The following is a 19,212-nucleotide window of genomic DNA, read 5'->3' on the forward strand; positions in this document are numbered from 1 at the left end:
AAGCAGCCATTGTCCAGAGGGAATGCTCTGGCAAGGATAGGGAGTTTCCCAAGAGGGAACAGAATCAATGGAAAAAACAGAGGTCACAGAATCAATGGAAAACATACTGCAGGGAACTCAGAACAGATAAACTGGTAGCAACATTATTATAAATGAAGTTGCTTATCCCCATGCAGACATGGAGGCAGATGGCTCAAAAGGAACTACATCCATGGCAGGGGAAGCTGGCTGGGCAAGGAGTGACAAATGTATTGCATTAGTACCAAGGAGGAAGGAATAAAGGTGTCTGTGCCTTTCCACAGGATAAATGAGGCTCGTGTATGTAGCCAGTTGTGCCAGAGAGACCAGAAGAGGAACAGTTTAATTCTCTTGTCTCATCCTACCCTTGGAGAATCAAGTAAACTTGTTTAAGTACCTGGCCTGGACTTGGCTTTTAATCTTCTTCTGGGAATTGTTAATCTGCAGGGGCAGAACACACGAGGACAGATCCAAGCTCTTACGAAGATCAGAAATCACCTGTAAAGCACAAATCCATGCACAAATCACTGTGACAAACGAGGGAAGAACAGAAAAAGCTGTATAAAATGAGGAAAATAAAACAATTTCCCATAATAACCCTAAAATTACAAATCAAAACTCATGTATTTGTAAAGACTCACAAGTATTTAATCATGCCCAAATTTAATTTTTTTAACTTAGAAAATGAACTAGCAATACTTTTCTCTTCACCTGTATGTCACACAAAAGATAAGATTTTTTAAGACCTACTCTGTGAAATTCCCACCTATATCTGCTTTACATTGCTGTGAACTGCTTTTATTCTGTTTAGCAGCTGAGCAAGACACATGACAGCCCCAGGAATTCTGGGACATGCAAGTTTACCAAAGTGACTGCTGTTGAAATGCAGTGTACTGGCACAGACTGGCTCCCATGTCATAGGCACACTTTTTTACAGGGGTCTCCCTGAAAGGTTTGGGCAGATCACAAACCTCATTTGGCTTAGGCTGAGGCTTCCTCAACATATGAAACAAAGTGTGTTTGATGGCTCAGCAAGGCTGCCTTTGATCCCTAGTAATATTAAAATTTTACTTGAAAACATTAAAAACACACAGCTCTGTATGTGAAGCAACTCCCCTCTGTTAAAACACACACTGGTGTAGAAAACACACACTTCATTATGAAAAAGATACTGCACCTCTACTGCATCTGCTGCCTTGACATTTTGGAGGATGAATTTTACTACTACAGGCAAATCTTCCAGTTTTACAGAAGGCACAATGGTCATGGCAGACTGTCGCACCTGAGGAGAGAGCAAGACTCCATCAGCTGGAAGACAACACTTCACAGAAACATAGTTGAGCTAGTGGGAAGGAATCCTTGCAGAATTACAGTCCAGCCTTCTGCTCAGAGCAGGAATATTGTCAGTACCAGATCAGATTCACCTTGGCTTTGCTGAGTCTTGAAGGATGGAGGAAACCTCCAATCTCTGCCACCTTTTTGATAATTTATGTCAATGCTGCAGACCCTAACTTGTTTTTCCAAACATCCAACCTAAACCTCTTGTTTTGGCCACTGCCCGTTATCACTCTTCAACAGGAAGAGCTTGGCTCCACCATTTTGTAACTGGCTTTCAAAAAGGAAAAGCATGGAGGATGTGCAGCCTGCTATGCAGCACCAGCCTTTTGGGACTATGTAAAACACTATTTATGCACTCAAATGAACTGATTTTATTTTATTCATAAGAAGACCAACTCCAAAAAGTGCAGCAATGCAACATATCCAAAAGGCACAAGGCACATCATCATCTCTTCTCCTCTCTCACCACTCTGCAGAGAAAACCTATTTAATTATTTAATCACCAATCTGCCTTTCCTTAGAATATAACAGTCTAGTCGGTCACTGTACTTAAAAAAAGAGGAAATATTGACAATAAGGTTTAAGACAGGCAGCAAAAAATTACTGCAGATGGACAAAGTGCTTCTGCATTTGCTAAAACAGCTGTGATTGGAATTCCTGGCTGTTACAGTAGGAATTCAGAAAACTTCTCTCTGCTCTTCGCTGAACCCCTCACACATGATTCAAAAACCAGCTTTAGCTTCTGACCTCTTTCCAACTTCAGGAGCTCAGGACTTTTGAAAGTCCTACAGGAGTCAGATTTAGCAAAATACTGGGAAGGAAGAAACAGTTCCAGCTCTGGTGTTGCTAAGCAGGGGCTGGGGTCTGCTGAAGTGCTCAGTGAAAGCTCTCACCTCAGCCACAAGCTCTGCATCAAGATCCAGACGAGAAAGAGCATCCAGGATTGGCACTGTCAGCCGTCTGCCCTGCTTCAGCAAGCAGCTGATACACAGGGAAAAGAAAACAAAGGGTCCTCTTAACAAAACCAAGAAGGTATTTTTAGTGTATTGTATGATTCCAGTAGTTTTTGTGGTCACTGCAAAAAAAAAAAATATCTCTGACAACAACATATGCCACTGGCATTATGGCAAACTCGTTCTCTAAATTATTACTCCTCATGTAAGAACTGCACCTGTCTTTAACAGCCTGATGGACTTTCCCAAAACTCATGTAATCATTCTTGGCTGACATCACAGTTTCTTACAAACTTTCTCTAGTAAGAAGTTGTACTTAAATTTTGTTAGTTGAAAAACAGCTCATCTGCAGCATCCTGGTAACTCTGTCTGTGCTCCCTAACTCATTAGAAGTAATGAGCTGTTTTCTGCATCAGAAATGGGTAGAGGCTATAGAGAACACAGAAATAAGTTATGCCTTGTGGACACTGTTTGGATCTCAGCTTTCAAAATACACAAACAGAGAAAAGAGAAGTCTGAGGAGTTTGATTAGCATAGGAAAAATGTGTGGAGTTTTTTTATCTAGAAGCTGAGGCAATAAACTGAGAATGAAGACAAAATCACAATTTGAGAGGGTAGGGAATAGGATGCTCTGCTTGCAGTAATAATCTGCAACAGTGATCACAGCTTTGAAAAGGTAATTGACACCAGCATAAATGTAAGTGATCTGTGCAATAATAAGAATTATAAACACTTAGACTACTCAAATTATGGTGTAAAATGAATACATTATTATTTACAAAGACAGATGTAAAGACTAGCCTATGGCAGTTCTCCCTGGGAGGTAACTCTTGGCATTAGGTTCCCCAGTTGTTTGGATCAGTAAATATGCTTCAGAAAAGTACATAAAATAGCCAGAAAGTTCAGTTTCATGCACACATTTAGTGTGTTGTGGGTCTGGGGTTTTCTTTATTAATAAAAACCATGTTGATCCTTACCACAGCAGAATCCAAGGCAAATCAGAAGTTGTCAGTAGTAATATCCAAGTGACTGATCATAGACTATCCAGCAGAAGTAGTGAGTACTTAACCTGTGCTGTTTCCAGGTAGTCAAGACTTTAATAATAATTTAGATAAAAGCAGTTTTGGAGCATTGTCTAAATGCAGTGTCTCCTTCTGGATTGCCTAAGCTCTCTTTAGGAGCATAACAGTACAAATGGAATGTCCTAAGACAGTGGTAGCTGTCCCCAGATGCTGCAGTTAACAGGAACACAGTGCTGTCCTAATACTTCAGCCAGCCCCAGGGCAACCTGCATTAATGCATCTTGTCCTTTTCTGCTAAGTGCAAGGGGGAAAAAACAAAACAAAACAAACCCTCCCAACCAAAACCATCCATACCTGAGCTCTCTGGCAACCTCACTTTGCTGGGAATCCTCCAGGATCTCAGGTAAACTGGTGATAATATCATGCTGGATTGGTACTGGAGAGACACTAACCATCTGCATTAACTTCCTGACCAGATCCTGCAGACAAGAGGAGCACTGGTGAAATGCACAAATCTCTCAGCACAACAATATTATGCATCTAAGGTCCCTCAGTGCAACATCTGCCTGAGTTTGTGCCAACTGTCCCTTAACTCATTGTCCTGCTGACATCATGAAGCAGAACATAGATTTTTGCAGAACAATGATATTTTACAGCTAGGATATAATGAACTTGATGAGCAGAGGAAACTGGGAAACACAACAAGCTTCCCAGTGTTTAGTACTCCAGTAGAGAGTAACCCACAGAGACCAACTGACTTAGGGAAAGAAGGAAAAGAATCACCAGAGCAGGAACAGAGAATTTATCCACACACACTTGCAAGTATTCAGTACCTTGTTAAAATTAAACAAGAGGGGATTGTAACTTCCTGCCAACAACAGCTTTAAAATGGGGTCATCTGTGTGAATACACATGCACAGATATAAATTTATGTAAAAGAAGACTCAGAGCAAGGAAAAAAGAAAAATACTAAAAGATGTTCAGATGTCACTCAAGGCAAACATAACAAAACAGAAAAATATTAAATCACTCCTTCAGCATGTGAATACAAAAACAACATCAGTTCTCATCAGCACAATAATTCAATCTAATCCCACCTGAGAGGCATTCCAGAAGCTCTTTGGAAATTGCACCTCTGGCACCCACCTGGCTGTCAAGGAGCCTGTCAAGCCACTTAAACTGATTGATGATGAGCCGGGGGAAATTTGTTCCAAAGGTGCCCACACTGAAAGAGCAGGAAAGGACACACAGCTTAGTCAGACCTACAGACTCCAGAGCTCTGCTGCTGCTCAGCAAGACCAACTTACCCCATTCTTAACTGGTCACTAATACATAGAAAGAACTTCACTCTTCTTACAGTTTGATAGGAGACAAGTGTAACAACATCCATTTTTCAGAATTCCCAAAGGATTCACAGGACAATTAACAGCTTATCACTTTTACATCCATGATCCTTTAGAATTCTTGGGTGAAAACAGCTCAGACCTTGTGACTGTCTATGTTAAACCCTCCTCAAACAAGATTTCAGTCTGAGACAATTTCTGGGACTACATCCCTATGCAGTATTTGTATCCTGTATTTCAGCACTGGAACAAAAAACTGCAGCAGGAACAGCCTCAGCTTCTTTCTGCCCCTTGGCCTGCCCCACTAACTCTGCAGTGAGCATCCAGGCACAGAAAGAAGAGATGAAGTGGTCAAGTCTTGCCTGTGTTACACCTCAAGATCTCTCACACCACTGTGGTGTTCTACATTCAAAAACCAGGAGATGCTCTTTCAATTTCCCTTGTTTGAACACAACTCGCAGTTTTAAAAAGAGATCTGTTTGCATCTCCCAGCCTCCTACAACTCTGCCAGCAGCCACTTCCATCTTTTTTTTTAATGATGAGACACTCTCTAGTCCCTCTGATGAAATAATTCCTAAGCTTGTGTCAGTAGCTGTGAAAAGCACAATCAATCAATGCCCAATGTCTTCATTTCACCTTCTAGAAATTTGTCTTCAGCTCTATGGACTCACAAATTTAAGGCCACGGTACCTCACAGATTATTTTACACAGGTATGAAAAAAACCCCACATCAGTGCAAATTGCCATTCAGGTAAATTTGAAGTAACAGCTAAAGTCAAACAGCTGGTGATTGTCCAAAACAAATTCCATTTCAAGGCAGAGAGAAGCCAGTTTATACTCACATGTCAAAAAAGAATTCGGGGATCTTTTCCAACAACAGTGTTATGACAGCAGGCTAAAAGAAAGAAAAAAGACAGTGTTAGGGTGATTTACTGGTTGTGCTGTGGTACTACCACCAAAACTGACCTTTCAGAAAAGATGAAATATACACAGAGAATAGAATGCTTGAAAGCTTCAATAAAGTATTGCCTGTACAAGAAATCTCTTGCCTAATGCCAGAAATGAGGAACACAGCCTAAGAAGGGAAAAGCACTTTTCAGAGGGTGGTATAAACTACCCACATAACCAAAAAGATTATGTCCACATGGGCAGGATGTACAATTCCTCTGGGCCAATAAACCCCTCTTTCTCAGACCCTGAGCTGCTCTTCACCACACAGAAAACTAAAGCATCAGTTTCAGGTAAGTCTGAAAACAGTGCCCAGCTCTAACACTTAAATAAACTTTCTCCACAGTGGAAGTGATTATATCTCATCAGAATTTCCTATGGTTGACCTGAGCCATCATCTCTCATTCTGCCCCGTTCATCTTTGAGAAGAGCTCTGTGTTCCCCACACCTTGCAACCAGGTATGTGAAGACCATGAAATTTCCCTTAACCTTCTGTGTTCACCTTTGAGAAGAGTCTGGCTCTGTGTTCTCCACACCTTGCAACCAGGTATGTGAAGACCATGAAATTTCCCTTAACCTTCTGTAAAACTGAACAAACCCAGCTCCCTCTGTCTCTGTCTGCCACGTGTCTCAGGCTCTAAGCATCTTTGTCCCACAACAACAAACTGGAGACTATTCCAGATGCAGCCTCATCTGCCTCAAAACCAGTTCTATTAATCTTGTCTGCCATGTGTCTCAGGCCCTAAGCATCTTTGTCCCCACAACAACAAACTGGAGACTATTCCAGATGCAGCCTCATCTGCCTCAAAACCAGTTCTATTAATCCTTTACTTAAGTAAGCAAAATGTTCCCTACAATCAAAACCATTGTAAAGAGCAAGCTAAGGTTCCCATACCTGTAAGATCTTAATCCCAAGAAGCAGTTTAATGAGGCTTTCACAATATGAATGCACCAGATTCCTGCAAGATGAAAGATTCCACCACAGTTTTGTTCAAAAACATGCTGGGAGAACAGGCTGTAGCTCTTCCCATTACTGTTTTCTTTTAAAAACTACATTCAACGACTTAAGGTAGTACATGGAAATCACAGACATACAAAAAGATTTACAACTGCACTTTAGCTCTGAACCAGCTCACTTTCTACAAGAATATAAATGTCCAAGTCTCTGGTGAAGCTGTCTCTCCTGGGGAAAAAAAATCTCAAAAAGGAATTGACCTTCACCAGTCCTGGCAAAATTTTTTCATAGTATTTGGTTGTTACCATAAACTGCCATGGAATCCAATGTGTGCCACGGGCAGACAGGAAATTCTGTGAGTTAACACTCTAAACTCCCTGCTAACAGCAGTGGACTACACCAGCCATCCTGCCTTGGTGTGCAGCAGCTGGAGCCTTTAGCTGCACTCTGGTCAATGCCACAGCACACAACTAGAGACTGGCTCTGACTGAGGGGGAAGGCAAAACACATTTTCTCTACCTCGAGCCCTCAGTCCGTACAGGAGTGCATGGCAAGAGGCAGTTCTTGAACTGGTTCCTGTCCTTGATGTGAGATTCCAGGCCACTGATGAACTGCTTCACAACCTGCAAAGCAGAGAGAACTTATCCAGCCAGCTGCTGTCCTTTAGGATGCATTTTGCTAGCAGATGATGAGAACCAGGAAGAGCTAACCAGAAAACTGCAGACAGAAACTGTGATGGAAGGAATGCTGGATAATAAATGAATGCTAGTCTAGACCATTTCCAGAGGAAACAGTGATTGTTCTGCAAAGTAACTCACATTTTACTTTGATTTAAAAAGACTTTGCCTTTCTTCCTGTTCAGCTGAGATAATGTGACAAGGGCTGCACCCAAAAAAACATTTGTAGTCAAATCATTGGCCTCAGGACTTTCACTCTGGACTTGCTGTCTGGGGAGGAGCACCACATCATGGCAGTGTTAATGCTGCCAGCTCCCACCCAACACAAAACCAAACCCAGCTTCTACCACAAAGCTATGCAAGTGATTTGTCTGCTCTAAGAGCCTTTGTCTATTGAATAATATTGCCAATGAAAATTACTTTGACAGTCAGAAAAAAGTGGGACTAAAAGACTGTAACAGCAATACTAAGAGAACTGGAAAATGTGAACCACAGAAATCCAAGACAAGCTGCTGTGTTGCACACTTTTGTATGGGACTAGCAGGGACAGGCAGCTGCATTTGCATCTTTTCCTACTCAGCAAACAGCTTTAAAGGTGGCTCCTGCCAAAGTTACTTACAGCTGGGTAAGTAGGGTGCTTCTCCAGGGCCAGGCAGAGCTTCTTCTGGAAAGCTATTTGATCAACAGCTAAGGAGACAGTTTAGAAAGGACATAAAGAATGAGACACAGTCTGTCCATCCAACATCACAACAGCTACACCAAGTACAAGCTCTCAAGCTCATCCACCAACATCTTGCATTTGCTCTATTGAGAAAAAGCCTGAGTGGAATCAGCACTTGTGCTTTCTCTAGTCAGGGCTAAGAGTAGCACTGAAGACACTGAATACAGGATTCCTGAAGGCCTTGCCTGAAATGAAAGGCAACAATGCCACGTTTGTTTCCCCATTTCAGAGCTCCTGCCTCTGCAATTCAATACTGTAATCACAGATGCAGTCTAATATTTTTCTATATACCTCCAATAATCTTTCAGAAGTCTTTAGACTTAGCAGCTATACACCCAAAGAGGTGGAATGATGAATTTAGGTGATGCACTGAATTCAGCAAGAAGAAGAAGTAGGTAACAAATAAGAGGCCAAATGAGGGTTTGCTTGAATTTTGAAACAAGCTGGCTCAAGTACTTTTGTGCTGCAAGTAAAACAAATCATTACTTTGTACCATCCATCCTTGCAGGTTTTGATCTAAATCAGAAACAGCAAATGTTGAACTCATACCTATTTCATTCTGTCCCTCCCCAGCTTTCAGCACAATTCCTGATGTCCTGAGGAGCTCTTCAAAGACTCCCTCATTCTCCAATCCACAGAAGGCAGAAGCATTTTCCTTATCAGAACTCCGTGACTTCTTGGTTTCTGAGAAAACAAGATATGCTGCATCAAATACATAAAAAATCAGCAATGTCATTAACAATCAGCATTACCAAAACTGCCATTTTGGCCCTGCCCCTGCTTGGGAGCTGCTGCCTTTATTAAAGGGACTCCACCCCACTAAGATGATACCCAAGCACCTACTTGGCAAGTCTGTCTTGCAGCTCTCTTCAGAAGCATCAACTTTTGACAATTTCCTTTTTGAAACCATGGTAACAAAACCTTTGTTGTTGCCTAAAAAAATGCAGGAAAAAAGACAAGTGTTTTCTTTATATCTTTTTTTTAAGCAGATCTAGAATATACTAGTGAATAGCAAAAGGGAACGTGACAGAAATTGAGAGTGCTCAAAGAAAGACAGATTGCCTGGGTAACCAATATCACACCACATTTTTCTGCTGTGCAGGTTGAAATTTTAGAGCTTGCCATATTTAAATAGCACAATACACCCCTTTTTCTAAAATTCAGCTCCTCATGAAATAAGGCTTGGCCTTTCATTCAGACACCAGGCAAATGAAATGGCAAATTAAAGTGAGCAACTATGAGCACCCAGGTTGGATCCACTGAGCTAAACTCAAGACCCTCTCCACATGCCTGGACAAAGCAACAAAGGATTCACAGGTGGGTGTTCATGAGCCCAAACACATTAAGTGATCCTGTTCATGTCCCTAACCACAAATCATAGCCAGTGAGCTCTGTCAGCACAAACCTCCATCTCACCCATCCTCTTCTGGGGGGTGGCAACGAGTAAAGAGAAAATAAAAATTACCTTTAAAACTTAAAAGTTATTAGAAAAAGATGTGTGTTCATCTCACACTAAATTTCAACTGCTTGGCAAAGGCTGGTAAAATGAGTTACTTAAAATATCAGCACGGAAGCGGAACACTTTAAGAACAAAAATGCAATGAGCCTTTCACAGCTGTTTCAGGTGTAAAACATCTGAAAGTTGGGTGCCAAGGGAATGGTGCCCGACTCTCTTCAGTGGCGCCCAGAGATGGGATAATGAACAACGGCCAAAACTAAAACACGAGAAGTTTCACTTTGACACGAGCAAAATCTTCTTTGGGCTGTGGATGGCAGAGCACTGGACCAGCTGCCGGGGAAGGCTGGACTCTCCCTCCCTGCACACACTCCACACCCACCCGGGCCCGTTCCTGTCACCTGCCCCGGGGGACCCTGCCCGGGCAGGGGTTGGACTGGGCGATCTCCCGAGCTCCCTGCCAGCCCCACCACCGCTGGGCTTCTGTTCTGGGTGCGAGGCGCAGCCTGGCAGCCCAGCCAGGGGCAGGCTGGCCCCTCTCCATCGCACCGACGGCCAAAGCCGGGCAGCGCCTCAGGCGGCCGTTCCACCTCCCCAGCCCAGCCCAGCCCAGCCCAGCCCAGCCCCCCTCACCTGAGCTGAGCCGAGCCGAGCCGAGCTCACCTCCCGTCCTCTCCGGGCAGGGCAGGGCAGGGCAGGGCAGGGCAGGGCAGGACAAGCCGCTGTCCCCTCACGTCGCTGTCCCCTCACGCCGCTCCCGCCGCTCCCGCTCGAGTTTCCCGCCAGCAGCGCGCGCTGACGCCATTCCGCCGGCGGCGGAAGGGCCGGTCCCGGTGCCGCTCCCGGAAGCGGAAGCGGGCCGTGCGGCGGCGGCCCGGTGTCGGCCGGAGCCGGGCCCGAGGCGGCACCGCCGCGATGAGCGAGCCCGAGCTGCTGCTGGACTCCAACATCCGGCTATGGGTGGTGCTGCCCATCGTCTTCATCACGTTCTTCGTGGGCATGATCCGGCACTACGTGTCCATCCTGCTCCAGAGCGACAAGCGCCTCACGCAGGAGCAGGTGTCCGACAGGTCAGGGCCCCCTCACCCCCGCCCGCCCCCGCTCCCCCGGCCCGGCCGCTAACGCCGCGTGTCTCTCTTCCAGCCAAGTCCTGATCCGGAGCAGAGTCCTTCGGGAAAATGGAAAATACATTCCAAAGCAGGTACGGACCTGCGCGGTCGGGTTCACGGGGACGGCTGGGAAAGGAGCGCCGAGCGCGGCTCTGCCCGGGCAGTGCCGCAAGGGCCCGGGGGTCGGGCGCTGCACGGTCACCCCTGGGCCAGAGCAGCGTCCAGCCGTGCAGATCCCTAGCAGTCTTGGACACAGCACCGCCGTCTGTGTCTTTTCCTTGACATTCATGTTAGCTGTCACTGCTCGATGTTTTAACTGCGTGCTGATGTGAGATGTGCCTCCAAACTGCCGTGTTTAATATCTGCCAGCAAGCACACAGGGATGTAATGCAAGCTTGGGATAACCTGGTGGTCGTACAATGTCAGTGAAATGTTTGCTAAACTCAAAATGCATCACTCGTGTTGGCTCTGTTGGTACCAAATGTGTATTTTTGTGAAATCCAGGGGTCAGTTGGGTGAGTGAAAATGTTCCATGTATCAGTATTGGTGCTCCACCAGCACAAAGAATTTGCACAAAACACTAAAAGTTCTTTAATTAACATGGGTTTCTCTTCAGAGAATTCTTATAATTCCTTTAAGAATTTTAGAAAGCCAGAGATCTGGTACTCTGGATGCAGAAAAATATGAGGAGCTTTAAAACACGTGGGCAGTGAGGCACCTATCCCAGGAAGGTGTGTTGTGAAAGAACTCACGAGATGTCTGAATGTCTGAGCAAGAACTAATGCTTCTGTCCTTTTACTTCTTATGGTGTTGGCATTGTCTTTCTCTGCTTTCAGTCCTTCCTGTCCCGGAAATATTTTTTTAATAACCCCGAGGATGGATTTTTTAAGAAAACAAAAAGAAAGGTAGTGCCTCCTTCACCAATGACAGGTATGTTGAGGTACCCGAACTGCAGCCAGGTAGAAAAACCTGCCAGTGTCTGCCAAGGGTGGAAGGTGAATCAGCTTTGCAGGGAGCTCAGGCAGTGTGAGGGAGGGGGTGGGAGTGAGATCCCTCGCTTGAATAACAAAAGCATTAGATTGCTTCATGTTGCTTAACTTCAGCCTTGAGCTGCTTGCAGCATCTCAGGAGACCTGAGCTCCTCAGGGCAGCCAGGAGTGGGAATCCTGCTCTCTGTGCCAGTGTTTTGCTCCAGCTCCCAGAGGGTCTTCTCTAAAGTGATTTAATTTAACTAATGTATACAGCAAAATAGGAGCTTGTTGTTCTTCCTCTACCCAGGTCAGCTCACAGAGGGGTCAGGCAAGTTCAGAGATCTGGGCAAGGGATGGGGTCAGGCACAGCACAGAACACAACACCTCTGTGGCAGCAGCCACCACCACACTGGCTGCTCATGTCATTTTGCAAAGTATTGTCAGCAATGGAAAATTGTGGATACTGGGATAGGAGTGTTGTCTCATGCAGTTTCTTAATTAAATTATCTGGCATGTAATAACTTGCTTCTCTTTGTTGTGATGTGCTGCTACTTCACATCCCATCTATGATTTGCAGATCCTACCATGCTGACAGATATGATGAAAGGGAATGTAACCAATGTTCTGCCTATGATCCTCATTGGTGGTTGGATCAACATGACATTTTCAGGATTTGTCACAAGTAAGTGTCTGGAGTAGCATGGTTTGGCTGTGTTCCTGAGGATGACCTTGAGGGTCTGAGCTGCATCAGAGGTTTGCTCCTGGACTTGAGAGCAGTCAGTTAGGAGCAGCATAAATTTGGCTTGTGGCACTGCTGCTCTTCACAAACTGCAAAAATTTGCCTGTCCCATTGCAAAGGGTGGAAATTGTTTTCTGAGTGTTGGTCATGGTCTCAAAGAACATAGCTCATGTACTTGGGAACAACTGTAGTGACAAAACCAGTATTTTATTAAAACTGCATGAAATTCAGGTTGATACAGTGGATTTTCCTCTGAACCTGTCCAGAGAGTTGGTTACTGTGTGGAGTGTACACATCAAAAATACTTACTTAAATTCATAATTCTGGGTTTTTTTTCCTATACTGTTAATGTGATAACTTTCTTTAACAAGGGACATTCCCTTTCACAGTCACTGTGAAGTAACACCTGTGAGGGTTTGGTTATCTGATGATTAAGTTTCAGAAAGTCTTTTCCTGTTAAAATGAATACAGAACTGCAGCTTTTTCAGAAATCCAAGTTGTACACATTGCAGTCAGACTACACTAGATGTAATAAAAGAACTGCCTGCTCACTTGGCCCTGTGCTTTTCAATCATGCAGAGTCACTTTGTGAAACTGAGCTCTCTTTTCTTTACCCTGCAGCAAAGGTCCCGTTTCCCCTGACGCTGCGTTTTAAGCCAATGCTGCAGCAGGGAATTGAGCTGCTCACTTTGGATGCGTCCTGGTAAGCCCCTGTCCTCAGCAAGCAAGGTCCAGTTCCCACTTGGAAAATGTTGAATGTGTTAATAGCCCTTGGATGGTCTGTGTGTGCTGCTGGAATGAAGTCATGAGCCAGCTTTGAGCTGACAACAACTGTGCTTGTTCTGATCTGTCAGGGTGAGCTCTGCTTCCTGGTACTTCTTGAATGTGTTTGGACTCAGAAGCATTTATACTCTCATCCTGGGCCAAGATAATGGTAAGGCACTTGCCATTTCTGGGAACTGGCTGCCCCTTTCACGGGATGTTGTCTGAGGGAGGCTGGGGAAAAGATTTCTGAGTTTCCAGCCAAGAAGCTCCTGAATTCTTCTCTTGTTTCTGTGAGGTTACTTGCTGTCCGTGGGCCAGGTTTGGCATCACCTGCAGCAAGTACCCAAATGTCCTGCACCAGCCACTGGCTCATGAACTTCCACTGTTGTTAGCCCAGGCTTGCTTTCCCATCAAATCAGTGCAAAGTTTTGCACTCAGGTTTGTTTTATTTCTAGCGAGTATTGATTTTAAGGAAAACTGCAAAGATTTCCTAATGTTAGGTGTGGGGCAGGACAAATATGCATTGGGAATAGAAAACTACTTTCTTCAATTTTTCTGCATATTTTATGTAAATCTGGCTAAGACAGAGCAGCTGGGAGCAAGATGTCTTGTGAGGACTCCTGGCACAGCAGCACTGCATTCTGGCTGTTGCTGCAATGTTCTCGTCTGTGGATAAAATCCTTCCCAATTGCACCAAGCTCCAGGGAATGCTGTTTAATAGCACAGAAATCAACCTCTCATTTCTCATTTGCAGCTGCAGATCAGTCCAGGGTGATGCAAGAACAAATGACAGGAGCAGCAATGGCCATGCCAGCAGATACTAACAAAGCATTTAAGGTACAGTATTGCCACCTGCACTCCTGTTTGTGTGAGCCTGCAGGGTTGTAAGCTGCACGTAACTCATCTCCATGTGTCGAGTAAGGGAATTGCTCTGGATTCCTGTTCCTAAAATTAGAGCTGACAGCTTATGAAGGCTGTGGGAGTTGCTCTGGGTCTGGCAGAGCCCAGATACCCTGAAGTAAACCTGACAGATCAGTCATTGCTGGTACAAAAGCTGAATTTATGTCCCATCCTCTGCTTGTGCTGAGGAAGGGGGTTTTTTACCTTGAGGTATAGTTCCAAAGCAGAAGCTGGCTCTCCAAAAGTTGTGTTAACAGTGCAGCTGAGCATGAGTCCAGCAGGCACCTGATCAAACTTGGGTAAGAAAATGAAGTAAGCCAGTTGGTTCAGTGGAAAATCCATCAGGAATTCACTGTCTTCAAGTTCTCCTAAAGCACTTTCCATAGGCACTTGCTTGTTATATTGCCTCTGCCTTTCACAGGCAGTGTTTATGCCCAGGTGTATACAAGAAGGACAGACCTGGTTTCTGGTTTTTTACTGTAGAAGAGGTTTAGCCACACATCACCTGCTGCCTGGGAAGTTGGGATGGTCTGCTCCTGCAGTATTTTTTCAGTAACCTTCCTGGTTAAAAATCCCACACTACCCAGGCAGAGGCTCAGCCAGGGAAGAGGATGGCTGCAGTTGGCAGCAGTGCTGGAGCACTGGCTGTTCTGCCACACTCAGCACTGAGGTGCAATTCCACCCAGTACTGGCTCTCCCCAGCATCTTTGCCAATTCAGCCTTACAGGGACCAAAACCCACTACATCTTCCAGCAGAAAAAAAAAAAGGGAAAAGCCCATATTGCAGGAGAAGTGTTCTGGCCAAGAAATACAAATCTCTTGCTGGGCATCATGTGACATGTTTTTTTGCAGGCTTTGTGCACAAGTCTTTGACAGGTGCAGAATTTTTGGCCTCTCATACCTGTTTCTGTCATGTAACTCTGAACTAAAGAATTACCTCACTGCAAAGCACCTGGCCCACCTGAACAGAACTGGCTGTTACAGAAGCCATGGACTGTTCCAGAAGGCTAGAGGGCTGGCAGAAAGTAGATAATGTAGTTTTTCTAATTTCTGTGATGCAATTTGTATTGAGCAACTAACATCTAATTAAGCATAAACCAGTGATTTCAGAGAGTTGACAGGACTGCCAGGTTTGTAATAGAAATCAGTGTTTGTTGCAGTTTTTAAAGCAAGCACTGCTTTGTGTAGTTCTTGGCAAACTAATCCTGTGTTGCTTTTCCTTCTCTACTTCTGTTCACTGCCAATGCAGACGGAATGGGAAGCCTTAGAATTGACAGATCATCAGTGGGCCTTAGAAGATGTAGAAGAAGAGCTCATGGCAAAAGACCTCCATTTTGAAGGCATGTTTAAGGAAGAAATTCAGACCTCCATCTTCTGAATTTGAAAATATGCTTTTGTCTCTTCTTGTAAAAGTTATTTGAAAAGAAATCTGTTACCTAGAACTATATAATGTATTTTAGCAAGGCTGCAATTAAAATAAAAACATCATGTTCAGAGCTGCAGTGCCCTCACTTGGATTTGAGCCCACAGACACACACACACACACACACACACACACACACCATTTCCCTATTAATTTAATCCTTGCCAAGTCCATTTGTAAGCACCTGAGTGCCCACACAGCCTCTCCTGCCTGCGAGCAGGGTGTTGCCAAATAGTGCCTGGCTGTTATTTACTAGGCCAGGTGGGAAAATAAATGCTTCAAGCTTCCCACCTTCACTGTAGAGAACAGGGAGCAACTATTCCTGGCTTATCCCTCTGTAGAAACTCCTCAGACCCCTTCCCCAGGGAGAACAGTCCCAACCTAGAGAAATGCTTTGTAAAAGGAAGCTCTTCCATACTCTGGCTGTTATTTTTTTTCCACCCTTCTTTATTCTGAGCACCTTTTTTTTCAGGGTGAAAGTGTAAATCCCCTTCAAAGCAGGAGCTGAGCCAGGACTGTGACACTGACTTTCTGTTCTCACCAGTTGAACAGGGAAGCTGCCCCTTTGCTTTCCCTTCTTCCCACGATGAGTTTCACACCATGTTTTGGGGACCAGCCCTACACAGCAAAGCTCAGCAGCTGCTGTTCCACATTAAGGCTCATTAACCCTCAGGAGCTCCAGCTGAGATCAAGCTCCTCTGCTCTTACACTGCAAGTGTGACACGAAGACTTCAAACCTCCTCACCAGGGTTTCACAGCCCACCTTGACCTGCAGGACTGGGACAATCCCACACACAAGCCCATTGCTCTTCCTCAGCTTTTTCCAGCCTGCTCTCACAAGTGTTCAGGTTGCCTTGAGGAGGAAATCACAGAGGCTGCAGGACAGCTACCTCAGTGGTAGTGACAGGCAGCTCTGGTACCCCTGGAGAAAATGAACAGAAGGAAGACCAGGACCTCTCAGGGGTCTGCAGAGGAAGAGGAAGGAGAAAACCACAGCTGAGGCTGCCCAGTGCCACAAAAAAGCAAGGGCAGCTTTGCTAGAGCACCAGGTACCAGCAACCCAGCACTGCAGGGAGAAAAGGCAACCCTGGAGCACAGCAAACCCTCAGCTGAGCAGAGCTGTGCCCTCAACAGCTGATTTTCTCCCAGATCCCCTGGCTCTGCAGCACTCACCCTCCCCCAGCCCAAATTTCTCCTAGAGCACGAGGCATCCCCACAACCAGCAGCCCTAGGCCACGTAATGAAAGCTGAAAATACAACAGAACCCAGTTTCAGTGCAAACCACTCTTTAATTTTCCTCTTTGTACAACAGAGCCAGCCACTTACAAAGTGCTAGTCTAAAAAACAGTCTGGTATTACAGCACACACACACCAGCCAAAGCCCAGCAGCTCAGAGGCAGAGGAAGCAGAGCTGGGCTGCTTGTTCTGCAGTACAACAGAGTCTGTTCAGGATCTGAGATTGAGCCCCACAGATGCATTTCTCAGTGTCAGCACAGATAGGGAGGTGAGGAGGAGGACAAAGGCTACTTCAGATTGATTTATCTTTTAAAAACGTCATTTACTGTCCTCCCTTTCCTCTATTCCCCATTTTGGAATGCCCACATGACTTACTTTCAGGGTAAAACAACAAAAAAATGCTGATTAGAGTAATTTCAGTGCAGTGCTACAGCTTAAAAGTTGCTTTTTGCATGCTCCCCTCAGTAATAAGGAAAAAAAATTCAATATTAAGAGTTGCAAAAATAAAAATAAAATGAAACAGCAGAAGCAACTAAGCAATTGTGATCTCAAAATTTAAATTTTAATGCTTTAAAGCTAATTCCACAAAGGAGAATCACATCAGCAGCATGCTGGCTAGAGACAAAACCCCTTCCCCCTTCCTCCTTCCCATCACTTTCCAGTGCCCTGGTAAAAGGGCTGCCTGGTGCTGCCCTCCCAGGGTGCAGGGACAAGCACACTGCAATTTCAGGCACTGCTTGTTGCCCAGGGCTGCAGAAAGGTGGGGCTGAGGTGGAAAGTTTAGAGTTAAATGGATGAGCACTGCTGAGCACCACCACAGAAGGTGACGGCCAGCATTGAAGCCACAGCAGCTGCAAGCACATATTCCAGAGGGAACAAAAAGCACACTGATAGCCAGTCTCAGCCTTTCATTCTGCCAACACACTTGGATCCAAGAAGGAAAAACCCTCCTGTTTGGTTCACTACCTTGAGCTAGATGTTTCCCTAAAAAAATACAAGCTAAGGCTCTGGAATTTTTCCCATTTTTCACATGGAAGACCAGTTCTCCACTGAGACTCACAGGAGTCTCTTTTCAAGAAAGCTGGACTTGAATCCTAAAAAGCAACACACAGTGAAGGAGGAAGAGCATTTGCCAGTTGTAACAAAAGGATGGAGCAGAACCACTGAACAGCAGAGACAAACAGGACCTGGGACAGGACCATCACACCTGCAGCCCCACAGAGGATGATCAGGTGAGGACACAAAAGGCAGCACTCAAGGGTGGAGGAAGGCTGAAAGAGCAGTGCAAAAAAAAACAAAGCTGCAAGAGAAAAGACTGAAAATTCACACAATCCATTGCATTGGGCTGTCACCCATACAGGTGACAGCTCTGGGGACACAGTGCTGAGCTTGGCTGGAGACATAAATGAGCAAAAAAGGATAAAAATGCTGTCACTGCACAAACCATAGGAGAAATGCTGGCAGCAGAAAAGTGCTTACAGAGCAGCCTGGAAGTGAGGGGTGTAGGAGATGGAAAAGACAAGAAATCATCAATGTTATGGATGGTAATTTCTCTGCAGAAGAAGAGGAGCCAGAGCAGCTGTATCCTGCATCTCCATGGGGATCAGCCTGCACATATGCCACACCACAGGCAGGTATGATTCACTTCTGGACAAGATTCCTGCATCACTGGATTCAGTGTTCACATGAGAAATGCTGAGTTAAAACTGCCCAGGAGAGCCTCAAATGCATCAGTGGAAGGAGATGAGCAAGCAAGAGAAACGTTTGCCAGGGGACCTAGGTACAACGGCAGAGACTGCAACAGACCAGATGTACAAAGATTTGAATGAGCTCCAGAAAAGGTGCAGGAGGCCTCCCTGACACAGGCAGGGCCCAACAGCAACACCAGAGTTGGCAGGAAGCCCCAATGCCGATTCACAGAATCATACCCACCATTCTCCTCCACGGGTCCCTCGAGGCTCAGCTGTGCCTGGCCTCCAGCTCAGGCTGTCCTCTCCCAACCCCAGCTACAACCCTCAGCCCAAGAACCACAGCCCCAGCCCCTGCCTCTAGCCACACAGCTCAGCCAGATTTTAAAAAGAACTTTATTGAAGCTCCAATATATATTATTTTTGGCCTCTAAATACCCAAGTGTCAGCACCTATTCCTGGCTCTTCAGCGCTATTCTGCAACCCCCAGCACTGAATCTCTCAGTGCTTGATTTTCTGCTTGACCCCTACAGAAGGAAGAAAACTTTTCAGGCGCCTCAGGCATTGCTTTACAAGAGCAACCACTACCACGGTGGCTGAGCGCTGGAGGTGGTGCTTAGTTGGTGTCCATGCCATCACACTCTTCTTGGGGAGCAGAGGGGGCAGAATGTTCCTCGCTGTTTCGGCGCTCATAGAACAGCACGTACGCAGCTTTTGTCTACCGAACAGAAAGAAAACCCATCTGAAACCATCCACACAGCTTGGCTGCAATGTCACGCCCACAGCAGGGAACCACACTCTCAGCACGGACCTGCAACAGCCTCAAGTCAAATACTCACCACTATTTGGTCTTCTGAAGCCACCGAGACGCTGCTGTCATCGAAGTAGTACCACTTGTTGTTCACCTTGTTCTTGGCGTAGGCAGTGTCTGTCAGGGAGGAACTGCAGCT

General features: G+C 45.3%; 3 protein-coding genes across 5 annotated transcripts in view; 1 reads left to right on the plus strand and 2 right to left on the minus strand.

Annotated features, from left to right (window-relative positions):
• The window catches only part of FANCD2 (FA complementation group D2), a 34,628-nt gene extending 25,725 nt beyond the window's left edge, over positions 1 to 8,903 (minus strand). The window contains exons 1-11 of the mRNA XM_041425741.1: positions 8,819 to 8,903; positions 8,525 to 8,659; positions 7,874 to 7,941; positions 7,097 to 7,200; positions 6,518 to 6,581; positions 5,517 to 5,569; positions 4,478 to 4,556; positions 3,686 to 3,810; positions 2,250 to 2,337; positions 1,196 to 1,300; positions 416 to 516 (exon numbers count right to left, since the gene is read on the minus strand). Of these exons, the coding sequence (XP_041281675.1) occupies positions 416 to 516; positions 1,196 to 1,300; positions 2,250 to 2,337; positions 3,686 to 3,810; positions 4,478 to 4,556; positions 5,517 to 5,569; positions 6,518 to 6,581; positions 7,097 to 7,200; positions 7,874 to 7,941; positions 8,525 to 8,659; positions 8,819 to 8,885 (989 nt within the window). The 5' untranslated portion in view covers positions 8,886 to 8,903. The remainder of the gene's footprint in view (positions 1 to 415; positions 517 to 1,195; positions 1,301 to 2,249; positions 2,338 to 3,685; positions 3,811 to 4,477; positions 4,557 to 5,516; positions 5,570 to 6,517; positions 6,582 to 7,096; positions 7,201 to 7,873; positions 7,942 to 8,524; positions 8,660 to 8,818) is intronic.
• Positions 8,904 to 10,264: 1,361 nt separating this feature from the next.
• On the plus strand, positions 10,265 to 15,411 carry EMC3 (ER membrane protein complex subunit 3). Of its 2 annotated transcripts, XM_041426053.1 has the most exons (8): positions 10,265 to 10,501; positions 10,575 to 10,632; positions 11,377 to 11,470; positions 12,089 to 12,193; positions 12,872 to 12,953; positions 13,105 to 13,184; positions 13,770 to 13,852; positions 15,165 to 15,411. In XM_041426053.1, exons 1-8 carry the CDS (start codon positions 10,347 to 10,349, stop codon positions 15,291 to 15,293), a joined length of 786 nt encoding a protein of 261 aa, XP_041281987.1. In that variant the 5' UTR covers positions 10,265 to 10,346; the 3' UTR covers positions 15,294 to 15,411. The 2 variants fall into 2 exon arrangements, with proteins under 2 accessions (XP_041281987.1, XP_041281988.1); XM_041426054.1 differs by lacking the exon at positions 11,377 to 11,470.
• Positions 15,412 to 18,640: 3,229 nt separating this feature from the next.
• The window catches only part of USP4 (ubiquitin specific peptidase 4), a 31,386-nt gene continuing 30,814 nt past the window's right edge, over positions 18,641 to 19,212 (minus strand). For both annotated transcript variants that reach the window (XM_041425509.1, XM_041425508.1), the window contains 2 exons: positions 19,102 to 19,190; positions 18,641 to 18,980 (listed from right to left, as the gene is read on the minus strand). In XM_041425509.1, the coding sequence (XP_041281443.1) occupies positions 18,879 to 18,980; positions 19,102 to 19,190 (191 nt within the window). In that variant the 3' untranslated portion in view covers positions 18,641 to 18,878. The remainder of the gene's footprint in view (positions 18,981 to 19,101; positions 19,191 to 19,212) is intronic.

Source organism: Onychostruthus taczanowskii, unplaced genomic scaffold (assembly GCF_017590055.1).
Source record: "Onychostruthus taczanowskii isolate IOZ18803 unplaced genomic scaffold, ASM1759005v1 scaffold9, whole genome shotgun sequence".
Taxonomy (NCBI): domain Eukaryota; kingdom Metazoa; phylum Chordata; class Aves; order Passeriformes; family Passeridae; genus Onychostruthus; species Onychostruthus taczanowskii.